Source organism: Castor canadensis, chromosome 11, assembly GCF_047511655.1.
Source record: "Castor canadensis chromosome 11, mCasCan1.hap1v2, whole genome shotgun sequence".
Lineage (NCBI taxonomy): Eukaryota > Metazoa > Chordata > Mammalia > Rodentia > Castoridae > Castor > Castor canadensis.
The window spans coordinates 130,115,678-130,127,819 of record NC_133396.1 but is presented as its reverse complement, the minus strand read 5'-3'; the positions used below and the strand labels follow the sequence as shown (position 1 = coordinate 130,127,819).

Sequence of the window (12,142 nt, the reverse complement as noted above, 5' to 3'; positions counted from 1 at the left end):
ATTTTACTGGTCTACTCTGCCCATGAGGACAGTGGGTGACTGCCTGAGGCTTTAAGAAAACAAATTAACCAGGGTGCCAGTATTACATAGCACTGCTAAGTATGTGCCATTCCACTCATCCTTGTGGCTAATAAAATAATAAGTTACCATGCAGAGGCCAAGAACCTTTTTTTATAATTGTTCCTTTTCCTTTGGCAATTTGCCTTTTCATGAATGCACCTTCTCTGGGTTGCTGGTCTTGCTAGCCACTTCTGTGGCCACCCAGTAAGCATCTTGATTGTTGGGCACCTCCTACCCCAGAGACAATTCTGACTCTTCTTTCTTCTCTTCTTCAGACAGCCATTGATATCCTGACCACAGTAGTACGGAATACAAAGCCTCCCCTTTCCCAGCTTCTCATCTGCCAAGCTTTCCCTGCTGTGGCACAGTGCACCCTTCACACAGATGATAATGCTACCATGCAGGTATCTGAGTCATGAAGACTAGAGAGAAAATGTTCCCCAGCCATGGGCTTATTATAGTAGGCTGAAGAATTTAACATGCTACCGTGGTTTTAAAATAAGAGTTTGTCAACTCCATGTTTACCCAGAGAACCCAGGAAAGGTTTAGGCTGCAAAGGCCAAACATTCTGTGCTTTGGGGTCCATTATAACCTTAAAAAGTTTGGATGTCAGGCATCCTTGTCCATCTGTGTTTGGATATTGCTACTGTAGAAGAGAATGTAGATATCTAGACTTGGGGCCTTGTGGCCTTCTGTTGATAAAGTCAATGAAATGATAGGCCTCTGGATAGGAAAAGCATGCCTGGATATTTTTCTCTTTCTTGGGTGAGTTGGTCCTGACTGCTTCATTTGACTTGTAAAGGTTATAGAGTTTGCCAGTGGATATTGGTCACATTAGAAAGCCCAAGGCAAACGATTTATGTGAGGTCTGTATGATCCTATGAAAACCTGTAGTGTTCCAGTTATTGCTACATCTGAGATTGTGTAATGCAAGTCTTGTAATAGTAAATTCCTAGCTCCAGTGGAATGAGCCCACCACAACTCTAGGTTCACTGTTCTTATGGAGCATAGGCCTCTGAAAATAACATTTGCCCAAGCAGGCTGAGGGCCTCCTGACATCTGTTCCCCATTTGCTAACCTTGCTTCCCACCTGTTTTCCCAGAATGGTGGTGAGTGTTTGCGGGCCTATGTGTCCGTGGCCCTGGAGCAGGTAGCCCAGTGGCATGATGAGCAAGGTCACAGTGGACTGTGGTATGTGATGCAAGTGGTGAGCCAGCTTCTAGACCCCCGCACTTCAGAGTTCACTGCAGCCTTTGTGGGCCGCCTCGTCTCCACCCTTATCTCCAAGGCAGGGCGGGAACTTGGAGAGAACCTTGACCAGATTCTTCGTGCCATCCTCAGTAAGATGCAGCAGGCAGAGACACTCAGTGTCATGCAGGTAAGGACAGTGGGCAGCTGGGCTTTCCCACCAACCCAGCAGCAGAGGTGCAGATTAGTGCGCGGCTCCTCGCTTGTTTTACCCTCTCAGTGTCTCTGTAGAGCAGTTGAGTAAAATTGGATCTGTTCTGGCCTGGTAAACATGGACAAGGAAATCTGTGTTTTCCTGTCTTGTGGGTGGTCCCCTTAGTGCATAGACTCTGTTTCTTACCTGACTTGTCCATTTCCTCTCATCTCCTGTGTCTGTGAAATCCATTTCCTGTTTTGTTTTCTCCTAGTCTCTGATCATGGTGTTCGCTCATCTGGTGCACACTCAGCTGGAACCTCTCTTGGAGTTCCTGTGTAGCCTCCCAGGACCTACTGGCAAACCTGCCCTGGAGTTTGTGATGGCTGAGTGGACAAGCCGACAGCATCTGTTCTATGGACAATATGAAGGCAAAGTTAGGTAGTGCCCCATCTTTCTCCTCTGAGCATTCTGCCCCTGCTTACATTTCTTCCTTCCCTAACTTGGACCATTGATTTTTGTTTGACATATCAAGCTGGCCCTTTTGTTCCTTTTACCTCTTTCTTACTAACCTGCATATTTGAATGGCTGCCATCTTGAAATTTCCCCCAAATGATCAACACAGACATGTTTTTGATGTCTGCTGGCTAGAGAGCCACCTCTGCAATAGACTTCACCTATTTCAATACTGCTAGTGGTTTATTCTCTTTATAAACCCAGGCCTTTACTTGGCTTTCTTAACTTTCTAGTCTAGACTTTTTTTTTCCTAGCCTATACTTTTATTCTGTTGGGTCTCATCACCTTTTTTGCACATATAGTATGAGTGTGGACAGCCATTGTGATATTTGTTCATCTGACTTTGTTCATGAAGAGCAGATCTCATGATTTCTAAGTCCCACTTTCGCCTGAACTGTATTACCCCTCCTAATTGTGAACAGAATTTTCACTATGAAAGAGAGGGTCATAGAACATAATGGCTGATCTCCTTGAAGTAGACTCTAGATGAGTGACTAATTGATTTTTTTCTGGCTCTTTCTTGCCAGCTCTGTGGCACTGTGTAAACTACTCCAGCATGGCATCAATGCAGATGACAAACGGCTGCAGGATATCCGCGTGAAGGGAGAAGAGATCTACAGCATGGATGAGGGCATCCGCACCCGCTCTAAGTCAGCCAAAAGTGGGTGATGCTGCCATCCCTCCAGTCCCCCCACACTCTGTAGGGGGCTCGGGATACCTGGGGTGGAAACCAGAGATGTACTGTGATCCTTATTTTTGAAACATAATTGTTAGTGATGGATTTGATAAGGAAGAAACAGAAAACTGTAGGCAAACAATGGATCCTTCCATTTGTTGACAGTTGACAAAATAGTATTGGGTACCAAAGATCCCCAGCTTCCAGCTTCATTCTGAGCCTTTGACACACATTCTACATGTTTTTTTTTAATCAGGTTGTCTGTGGCCTATAAGTCCAGTGAATTGTGGGTTTTTAACTATAGAGTTATAGTCTATGCTATCTTGCAAGCTGCAAGTCTGGGAACTGGAGTTCTGTGCTCATACAGTTAGTTGGTTTCACAGCCTTTAACCAATCTCCTTTAATTCTTTTATATATCCCAAATTCTGAACCATTATTAATATCAGGCAGAATAAAATTATTAACTTTGAATCATACCTTGGTGGCTTAAAGTGGTCAGGGGTGGTGGAAAGCATCCAAGGGATGGAGAACTCAAGCGAGTTTCACTGCAGGGGAATGTGAATGCTGCCATAGGTGAGCCCAGTCACAGTCTGACTTGAAGCCCTTTTCTTCCTTCTTAGACCCAGAGCGCTGGACAAACATTCCTTTGCTGGTCAAGATCCTAAAGCTGATTATCAACGAGCTCTCCAACATCATGGAGGCCAATGCTGCTCGACAGGCTACTCCTGCTGAGTGGAGTCAAGGTGCACAGCCCTTCCGCCCTGGAAGATCATGTTATAAATTGTCAAATTATCAATTTGGTTTGTTCAGTCACCAACTAAAAAAAGAAAGAAAAGTTATTGACTGTCTTACTCTTTGCTCTTCTTTCTTGAAAGGTTTGGTTCTTCCATTCATACTTAGAAGATTTAGCCATCCCAGGTTCTCTTCTACTGGGAGATAAAGACCACTTTGTGGAAACCCTAGGGACCCTTCTGTTCTGGCCTATATGGATTTCGGGAGGGTAAATGCCTGACTAAACTTTGAGCTTCTTTTCATTTCCAAGTAGATGACTCCAATGATATGTGGGAGGACCAGGAGGAGGAAGAGGAGGAGGAAGAGGATGGTTTACCTGGCCAGCTTTTATCTGACATTCTTGCTACAAGTAAATATGGTAAGCAGTTTGAGAAGAGGACAACCATGGTAAATAACTTTTCTTTTTATCACACTGGTGTCAAGAATGGGGTACTCAATAAAGGGGAAATGTGGGCCTAGAAGAGATGTTCTTGGACTTTTGCCCCTTCTGCCTCAGCCATGTGGTGGTGAATCACCACCCAGCCCTTGATCACAGGCATCTGTCCTGACCTGCCCTGTGTTGGCTATATCTACAGAGGAGGATTACTATGAGGATGATGAGGAAGATGACCCTGATGCTCTGAAGGATCCTCTCTATCAGATTGATCTGCAGGTGAGGGTGTCCAGAGAAGTGTTGCAAGTGACAGTAGCTAGCCATAGAAGAGCAGGAATGTGGGCGGAAATCTGTTCATAATTCTTCATGGGAACCTCAGAGAAGGGAATTCTGGTCTTGCAGAGTGGTCAAGGACATGAGGGGTGGGGGAATGCCCTGTGACTTTTCACCTAGTGTTTTCTACCAGTGTGGTTAATCCAGCTTCATGGGACCACATTGTATATCCTAGGGGTGAAATAGGAGCTAAAACCTTGGAAATATTTTGGTTCCCTATGGAATTTTGTTCCTGGGTTGTACCTAAATTAGATCCAAGAATATAAAAGACCCATCCCTCAGGAAGTTAGTATTTATCTTAAAACCAGTGTTCCCTATACCAGGTGATAGTGATTCTTAGCCCATGCATGCCGGTAATTCAGAACCCTCAGTAACACCAGTCTTATTCTTCCTCCAGGCATATCTCACAGACTTCCTCTGCCAGTTTGCTCAGCAGCCCTGCTACATAGTGTTCTCTGGCCACCTTAATGATAACGAAAGGCGGGTTCTGCAGACCATCGGCATCTGAAAGGGGAGTCTTCTCATCCGTGCTCCTCCTCCAGGCCCAGGCACAGACCATTCTGCAACTCTCACTGGCCTGGAGATGCACTTTCTTCTCAGCCTGGAGTGGCTTCCTGATCCTTGGCCTTTGGCCTCTGCAGAATGACACTGACCACTGAGACCATGTGCCAGCACTTAAGAATTCTGGAACAAAGGACATTTCTCATTGTCTCCTTGAAGATCCTAACTCTGGAATCTTTTTACTCCCCGTCTCTACTCCCACCTCTTTTCCTAACATTTCTGCTGGTCAGTCCAGAAACATTTGTGCCCAGAAGGATTGTGGGTTCGTGGAGCCCCACCTCAGGAGCACAGGAATTTATGACCATTTATATTCTAAAACAGACCTGTCTTCTTTCATAGGACTTCTCATGTATTCAGATAGGAATTCCCTTGAGAGATCATTGTGCTTTTCCCTTGGCCACTGATGCTCTGGGTACTCAGTAGGAACAAGTGGGAGCAGCTACATGCTAAGCCCTTTGAAGTGACCTCCCTGCCCTGCTTTCCACCTGCAACACTAAGGTTCTTCTATCAAAGTCATCTTCTCGTTTTTGCTTCATTGCATGACACCAGCCCTCCTCTAGGCTGTTCCTTATATATACATGCACACACAAAATAAGCCAGACAGATGGCAATTTGTTTTTCCTTTTTTAGAAAAAAAAAAAAATAGAAAAAGATTTTTTTAAATCCACCTGACCCAACTATATTTAATATGCCTTTCCCACACATTACTACAGAGTCTGATATTCAAAGGTTATCTCCTGTCCCTCAGGAATCCTCTAAAGTGGTTAAGTTGTAGCCCTCAAATTTGCAACCTGTATTTTTCTAGAACAGTAAAGTGATCTTTACAAATGAACTTAGTCTGCATGGTATAAGGTGTCTCAACACCTCTGCCTTCTATTCCCTTGAGAAGGGGAGTAAAAATAGAGGAGAAAAAGGGTTAGGTGGAGCCTATTTAGACATTCTAATGTGACTTGGCAGCTTAGCTCAAAATAATTCTTAAGAGAACTGGCATTGTTCAATTAAATGTGTTTAAGGGGGCTGGGTTTGCAGTTAAGTGTTAAGAGCGTTTGCCTGGCATGTGTGAGGCCCTGGGTTCAAGTTCCAGCACCACAAAAAAAAAAAAAGTTTAAGGGTTCCTTAATTAGGTTTCAGTCTGTACAGGTTCAGGAAGCAAATAATAAATAAGTCAAGGGGAGGGAAATAAAGCCAGTGTTTCCCTTCTTTGATAGTACCCACATCTGGCGGCCCATTTTTAATAAGCATCAAAGTATTTCTTTAGGGTGATGGTCTCATAAAATGGAAATGATATACAATGTGAATTTGGAGCTCCGGTCTTAAGGAGCAAGCCTCACTGTGGGGTATTTAATCTATAGGACTTTCATGGAAGCCTAAAGGTATTGTAGCTAGTAAGGGCTTCATGCCACTAGGTGTCTCTACTGTTCAACCACCCCCATGAGGTGGGAGGTATTTCAGTTAAAATTTCTATCTTTGAAAAGCCTGTGGTGTTCATAGCTATCACTGCCAGCCAGATCTTAAAGCTAATACTGCCTCTGTCCCTGCTGCTTCTCCTTGAATTAGGGAAGTCACTGAGAAAGGATAATGATGATGTGTTTGGCGAAGTGGTATTCAGAAAACCATTGTGTGGAGCCTTGCTCCATAGTTGACCTCAAGGCAGTGCCAGCTGAGTTTGGTGCTGAAGGCAGTAGAGTGTTCCACAAAGCTAAGTTGGCCAATGATATTGGCACCAAAGAATGGTCTCATTCCAGCAGCATTGAACTGTTGGGCTTTGGGCTCCAACACATAAACTGAGGATGTAAGTCCCTTCTCAGCCTGTTAATCAAGAAAATTCATCTGTGAGTAGTGCCAGAAGTATTCCTAAGTCCCTTGGCAAGGGTCCTCTCTTCCTGTTCCCAGGCTTATTCTCAAGGGAGGACTGAGTTTCTGCCTTAGGGAAATGAGTCCTGAAAAAAGACCTAATGTCACTTGGGGCTGCCATCCCAGCCAACAGACACAGCTGTGTTTGAGAATGGAGGGTCTTGGACCCTTTGGTGGGCAGATACTTCTTGTGTTTCCAGAGCATTTAACTTTTACAACAGGTACCCAGAATGGATGTTCTGTGCTATTGAAAAAGAGTTTGGAGAGACTGTCCATGTCAGCCGAAAGAAAAAAACTCTGCTGGTAGCAAGATTATGACAACGGTTGAACTCTACCTCCTATTTTGTCTCCTCTCTTGGCCAGAGAGAACTAGTTTCTATCTGAAAAGGAAAGGACTAACCAGATAGAAGGAGCTGAAGACAAGAAAAAAACCAATGAGGTAATAGATCCTACAAGTTCCTGGTTGGTGAGCAGGTTTCTAGGAGTTGGCTGAGCTCTGGCTGACCAGAGCTCTTGCTGAAGAGAAAATAGAAGAAACACTAGAAGAATAAAAAGCAGATAAAAGTCCAAGGGGGAAAAAAAAAGCTCTTATCACAAGTCACTGGGAAGTATGAATCAATAGCAAATGATTACAAAGCAGATGAGTAAAAGTAATGAAAAAAATCTCTGGGGTTTAGTAGATATTCATTATGAGCTAGAGAGCAAGTGATACCCAACTGACTTTACAGCCTTTAGTTCTATCAGCTAGGTTAGATAACCTAGCCCTACAGTCCAGTGAAAGCACTAGAAAGATAGAGCAGGCCAGACTAACAAACTACAAGTTAACCCTTTGTGGAATGACTTCAAATTGTGTACCGCAGGCCTCTGTCCTTGGCCCCACCTTTGATACTGATGATGACTGGATTTCTTTATACCTTACCCATTCTGGAAAACAATTTGAAGCCATTTACAAAAGAGTACTAGATACGGGAGGAATGCTGATCAAATTTTATATGACAGGATACCTGGGAAGGGAAAAGATGGCTTTAGGATCCAAACAACCCACAGAAATGAGCAGAATCTAAGTGTGAGGTGGATTGAGGGGTTCAGTTGTAGAGCACTTAACCTGAGTTCAGTCCCCTGCACTGCAAATAATGCATATAAGCATGAGATGATTTCAGTAAAAATGATTGGCAATGGTATCTACGGGGAACTTGAGAATCACAGTGTACCATGCTCTCACTAAGTGTGTGCACTAGTGGAGTGTCTCAAGTGGTAGAGCGCTTCCTAGCAAATGTGAGGCCCTGAATTCAAGCCCCAGTGCCACCAACAACAACAACAAAAAAGGCCCCAGTGGCTCATGCCTGTAATCCTAGCTACTTAGGAGGCAGAGATAGGAGGATTGCGGTTCATAGCCAGCCTGGGCAAAGAATCCCGAAAACCCTATCTCAAAAAACCCTTCACAAAAATAGGACTAGTGGAGTGGCTCAGGGGGAAGGCCCTGAAGTCCCAGTACCAGGAAAAAAAAAAAAAAAAAGCATGTGGCAGTATTAATGTCACGACTATTAGCATATCTAGAAATCTCCAGTGTGACCTTTGGCTAAAAGAGTAAAAGACCTCTTCACCTGGTTTTAATGTTCCTTTTTGGTGCTCAACAAGAGGGTTCCTGACAGGTGAGTGCTCTGCAAAAGGAAAACCAAGACCTAAATTGGTTTAGGTTAAACTTATAAACTGGTTAGTGTTAGGCTTATAACACATTAAAAGTGTTACAGTGAAGCTAGAGGTGTAGCTCAGTGGTAGAGCACTTGACTCTCATGAAGCCCTGGGTTCTTCTACTAGCACTACCACCACCCCAAGAAAGTATTAGAATGTGTGGTTCATCGGGGGTCTTGGCCAAAAATAAAGATGTAAGGACAAGGGAGAGCCAAGAGATGAAGGGTCAAAGGCCTACTACTATAGAGTGGGAGAACACCTAGGAGTTTTGGGCAGAGAATTGACATGGTGTCAGGCCAAAGATGACTAAAAGAGTTTGGAACCTGGACTGGAGAGGAGGGAAAGGGGAGACAGGAATATAGTCTGGCAGCAACTCCAGGTGGGAAAAACCAAAAGAGTAGAAGAGATGGATTAGTAAAATGACAGAGTAAGTGGGGCTCAATGACTGGTAATAGAGAATTTTCCAAAAGTGACAGCTGTGGAGTGAGTTGTCTTGTGATACTACATCTATCCCCATCAATGGAAGTGCCCCACCAGAGGCTGGGCATCTGGTTAGTAGTCATATCTTTCATGGAAAAAAGCCCCATTCTCACACAGATTTAGACTGTGTCTTAATACTTCACCAGGATTCCAGTAGCAAAGCAACCAAAAATAATTGTTAATAAAATTACAAATTTGTAAGTTGTTTACCTTTCTCTGACAATGCAGGTTAAGGGCAGCCACCTGAGAACCCTCAAATTCCAGCAGCTGAGGAAAGGACAGCACTACTGATTTCCTAAAATTGTAAACCACAGTCTCCTATAGACTGTAGTTTATAAGAATAAACTATATTCCTGTGTGGAATACATGATTTTGTAGCAGATGTACTATGGGAAGAAAAACAGCCACTGGCCTGACTAGAAGGCCCAGGAAGCCCTCTCAAGTCTTGACTTAGCATGACTACAGGGCTGGAAAGGAGGAACTGGGGCCAGTGAAATCTCTTGAGCCTTGGTTTCCTCATCTGTCAAATGGGGGACTAATACCTCACAGGAGTGTAGTTCGAATTAAAGCTGGTAATGAAATCACCTCAAGTGAGGAGTCCCATCCTATCCTCCCACCCCCAGAGTGGGGAGCTGTATTTGGCTTAGTCTGGATTTGACTGTGACTAATTCACAGATGCTGCTGCTGCTAAATCAGGGTCTTGGTGAGCTTTTGGGAGGACGGCTCTGCTGGGGAACAGAATATGAACAGGTGGTGGCCCCAGCTCCTGCCTACCACCTGCTAAGCAATGTGATGGTGGTGGTGGGGGTATTGTCTGTGTGACAAATTGATGGTATATTAATTTGCATTCACTAGATTTTCCCTTCACTCATTCCAGGAACATATGTGAATTCTTTGCAATCCCTTGCCTTAGCAGTTTTTGCAGATGGAACACTGCATCGCTTGAGGATAGCTATGCTTCTAGACCCAGTGGGAAAAGCTTAAGTGAACTGAGATTAGGCCCAGGGTTCTGGAAGACAAGGGGGAGAAAAAAGGTGGGGGGGGGAGTGGGTAGAGAGTCTCCCAAAAGACAAGTAATAGGCAGAAAATTCCTGGAGCCTCTGTGTGTGAGGACCCTGCCCTGATCTGGCAGAGCTCCTGATGATGAGGAAAAAGGCTGCGTGGAGTTCATGGAAAGGTCTCTGCTTGGGAATTTGCAGGCTGATGAGCATGTATCAGCAGAACCAGTGTGGGTCAAGATCTGTGTGAGACCCTAGGCTCTCTTTATGATCCTGGAAAGGGGGACAAGTCATAGTAACAACAAACTGAATTCATTCCTCACCCCATCCCCACCCCCATGTAGTAGAAGACTCGGTCTCCTTCATTTCAACTTTAAATGACTACTTCTGTATCTAATTTTTTTTTTTTTTGGTGGGACTGGAATTTGAACTCTGCTTCATGCTTGCAAAGCAGGTGCTCTACCACTTGAGCCATGCCTCCAGTCCATTTTCTTTGGCTATTTTGGAGATGGGGGTCTTGAGAACTGTTTGCCTGGGTTGGCCTCAAACTTCAGTCCTCCTGATCTCAGCCTCCCAAGTAGTTAGGATGCTAGGTGTGAACCACTGGCGGCTGGCCACACCTGATTTCATGCTTGCAAATTCATCCTTAATGTCATTTCCCTCACCAGCTGTATTCCTCATCCCTCACAGGGAGGCTCGCTAGCAAGAGCACAGAAACTAGACCAGTGCCCTGTTGTGTGTGACCTGGAGTTAGTTGGAGCCAGTCCATTTTCAAATGAGAAAAGCAAGACCAGAGGGGTTAGATAGTTTCTACAAGCTCTCAGAGCCAGGAACTGGCAGAGCAGAACCCATGCCTACTTTGTGGTTCAGTATGGCTCTGGAGCCATACTGCTTGGGTTTGAATCCTGGCTCTGCCACTTACCAGTGCAATGACTGGGCGAAGTACTTAAATTTTCTATCTTCACTTCCTAATCCTCAAAACAGTTATAGTAGTATCTCATGGAATAATGGTGAGGATGAATAAACTCAGTACAAAGCACTTTGCAGAGTGGCCTCATAAGTAAGTATTAACTTTGGCTGTTAGTCTAATCTTAAGTCTAATGAGATTCTGACACCTAAACCTGCCCTTACAGAGCTGGTCTTGCCACAAGAAAGACCCTGTACCTGTATAGATTCAACAGTTCCCAGCTGTGCAGATGGCCAAAAGCAGACCCCAAGATGGAAAGGGCCAGCTGGGCCCTGTGGCCCCACGCCTTTCACAGGAGAGTGGAGACGGATGGGGGAGATGTAAACATCCCTTCCTCCTCTCTCACCCTCAGAACTCAAAATAACTTGTCTGCCCCACCCTGCCTAGCTGGCAGAGCTACAGGCTGAGTAAGGTGCCATTTAAAGATGACCTGATCCTCCCTGTCTGCCCCACTGCTTGGGCCAGCCTCCTCAGGTCAGGCCCTGACTGCCTGAGACTACTACTGCTCACACGTGCCCACCCAAGCCAGCCTGACCACCCACCCCCTCCACCCTGAGGCCTGGGTTGTCTAAATCTCTACCCAGATCACAGCATACTGCAAAGGAGCAGGAGCCTGGCATTCTGGAGGGCATTTCTGTAAACATAAAACCCCTCAGGGGACAGCACCCCTTACCAACTAGCTGGGTGGCAAGGGGGGTGATCCCACTGTCCACCTACACTTACCCTGCAGGTGGTCCCCCAACAAGCACAGAACAATCTTCCATCTACAGTGAGAAAGATCAAAGTTAGACATTAGGAAAGATGTGCTGATTAAAGAGAGATGTTTATTGTGGGGCAGTGGGAGCCAGGGTAATGGAGTCCTTCAGTCCCCAGCTCAGCCATGAGACCTTGGCCAAGTTTCTGGCACTCTTCTGGGCATGGCCTCCCAGCTGTGGACTAAAAGCCTCTCTAGAAGAGGGTATGCCTGATTAAGTCACAGTCTAGGACAGGTCCGGTGGAGAGAAGGAATTCATAATTACCTGTCTGAAGGGTGGGGTTGCCAGAGGCCAGGCTAGGTGGAGAAGGAGGACAGATATCCTGGAATGCTCTTCTGGAGAGAGTATTGACTAACCAGAGGCAGGAATTAGGAGTGGAAGGGAGTTTCCTTATCTCAGAGTGGGTCAGTTTAAAGCACTATAGCCAGGCAGAAGCCTCCATGGCTAGACAGCAGGGTGAGGCAGGAGCCAGGGTCCAGGCCTAGGAAGGTAAGGAGGGTCTTGGGAATGGCCAGGCTGGCCTTCAGGCTTTGAGGAAACCCAGAGCATAGAAGGGGTTGGAGAAGCCCTGGCCCAGAAGTGCAGTGACTCAGCAGAGCCCTGGGACCAATTTCCCAGTCCAACCCCCAACTAGGTCACAGGCATGATACCAGCCCTTCCCCTCCTTCCAGCATCCCCTACTCAAGATATGCTGGTTACTCTCC

General features: G+C 45.5%; 1 protein-coding gene across 2 annotated transcripts in view; it reads left to right on the top strand.

Moving 5' to 3' along the window:
• The window catches only part of Ipo9 (importin 9), a 38,827-nt gene extending 33,303 nt beyond the window's left edge, over positions 1-5,524 (top strand). The window contains exons 17-24 of one of the 2 annotated variants that reach the window (XM_020161309.2): positions 336-464; positions 1,163-1,438; positions 1,716-1,882; positions 2,485-2,618; positions 3,254-3,376; positions 3,679-3,783; positions 4,001-4,077; positions 4,529-5,524. In XM_020161309.2, coding sequence (XP_020016898.1) covers positions 336-464; positions 1,163-1,438; positions 1,716-1,882; positions 2,485-2,618; positions 3,254-3,376; positions 3,679-3,783; positions 4,001-4,077; positions 4,529-4,639 — 1,122 coding nt within the window. In that variant the 3' untranslated portion in view covers positions 4,640-5,524. Of the gene's footprint in view, positions 1-335; positions 465-1,162; positions 1,439-1,715; positions 1,883-2,484; positions 2,619-3,253; positions 3,377-3,678; positions 3,813-3,921; positions 3,970-4,000; positions 4,078-4,528 lie in introns of those variants that run through there. The other variant, XM_074048650.1, reaches the window with a different exon arrangement.
• Positions 5,525-12,142: the final 6,618 nt, after the last annotated feature.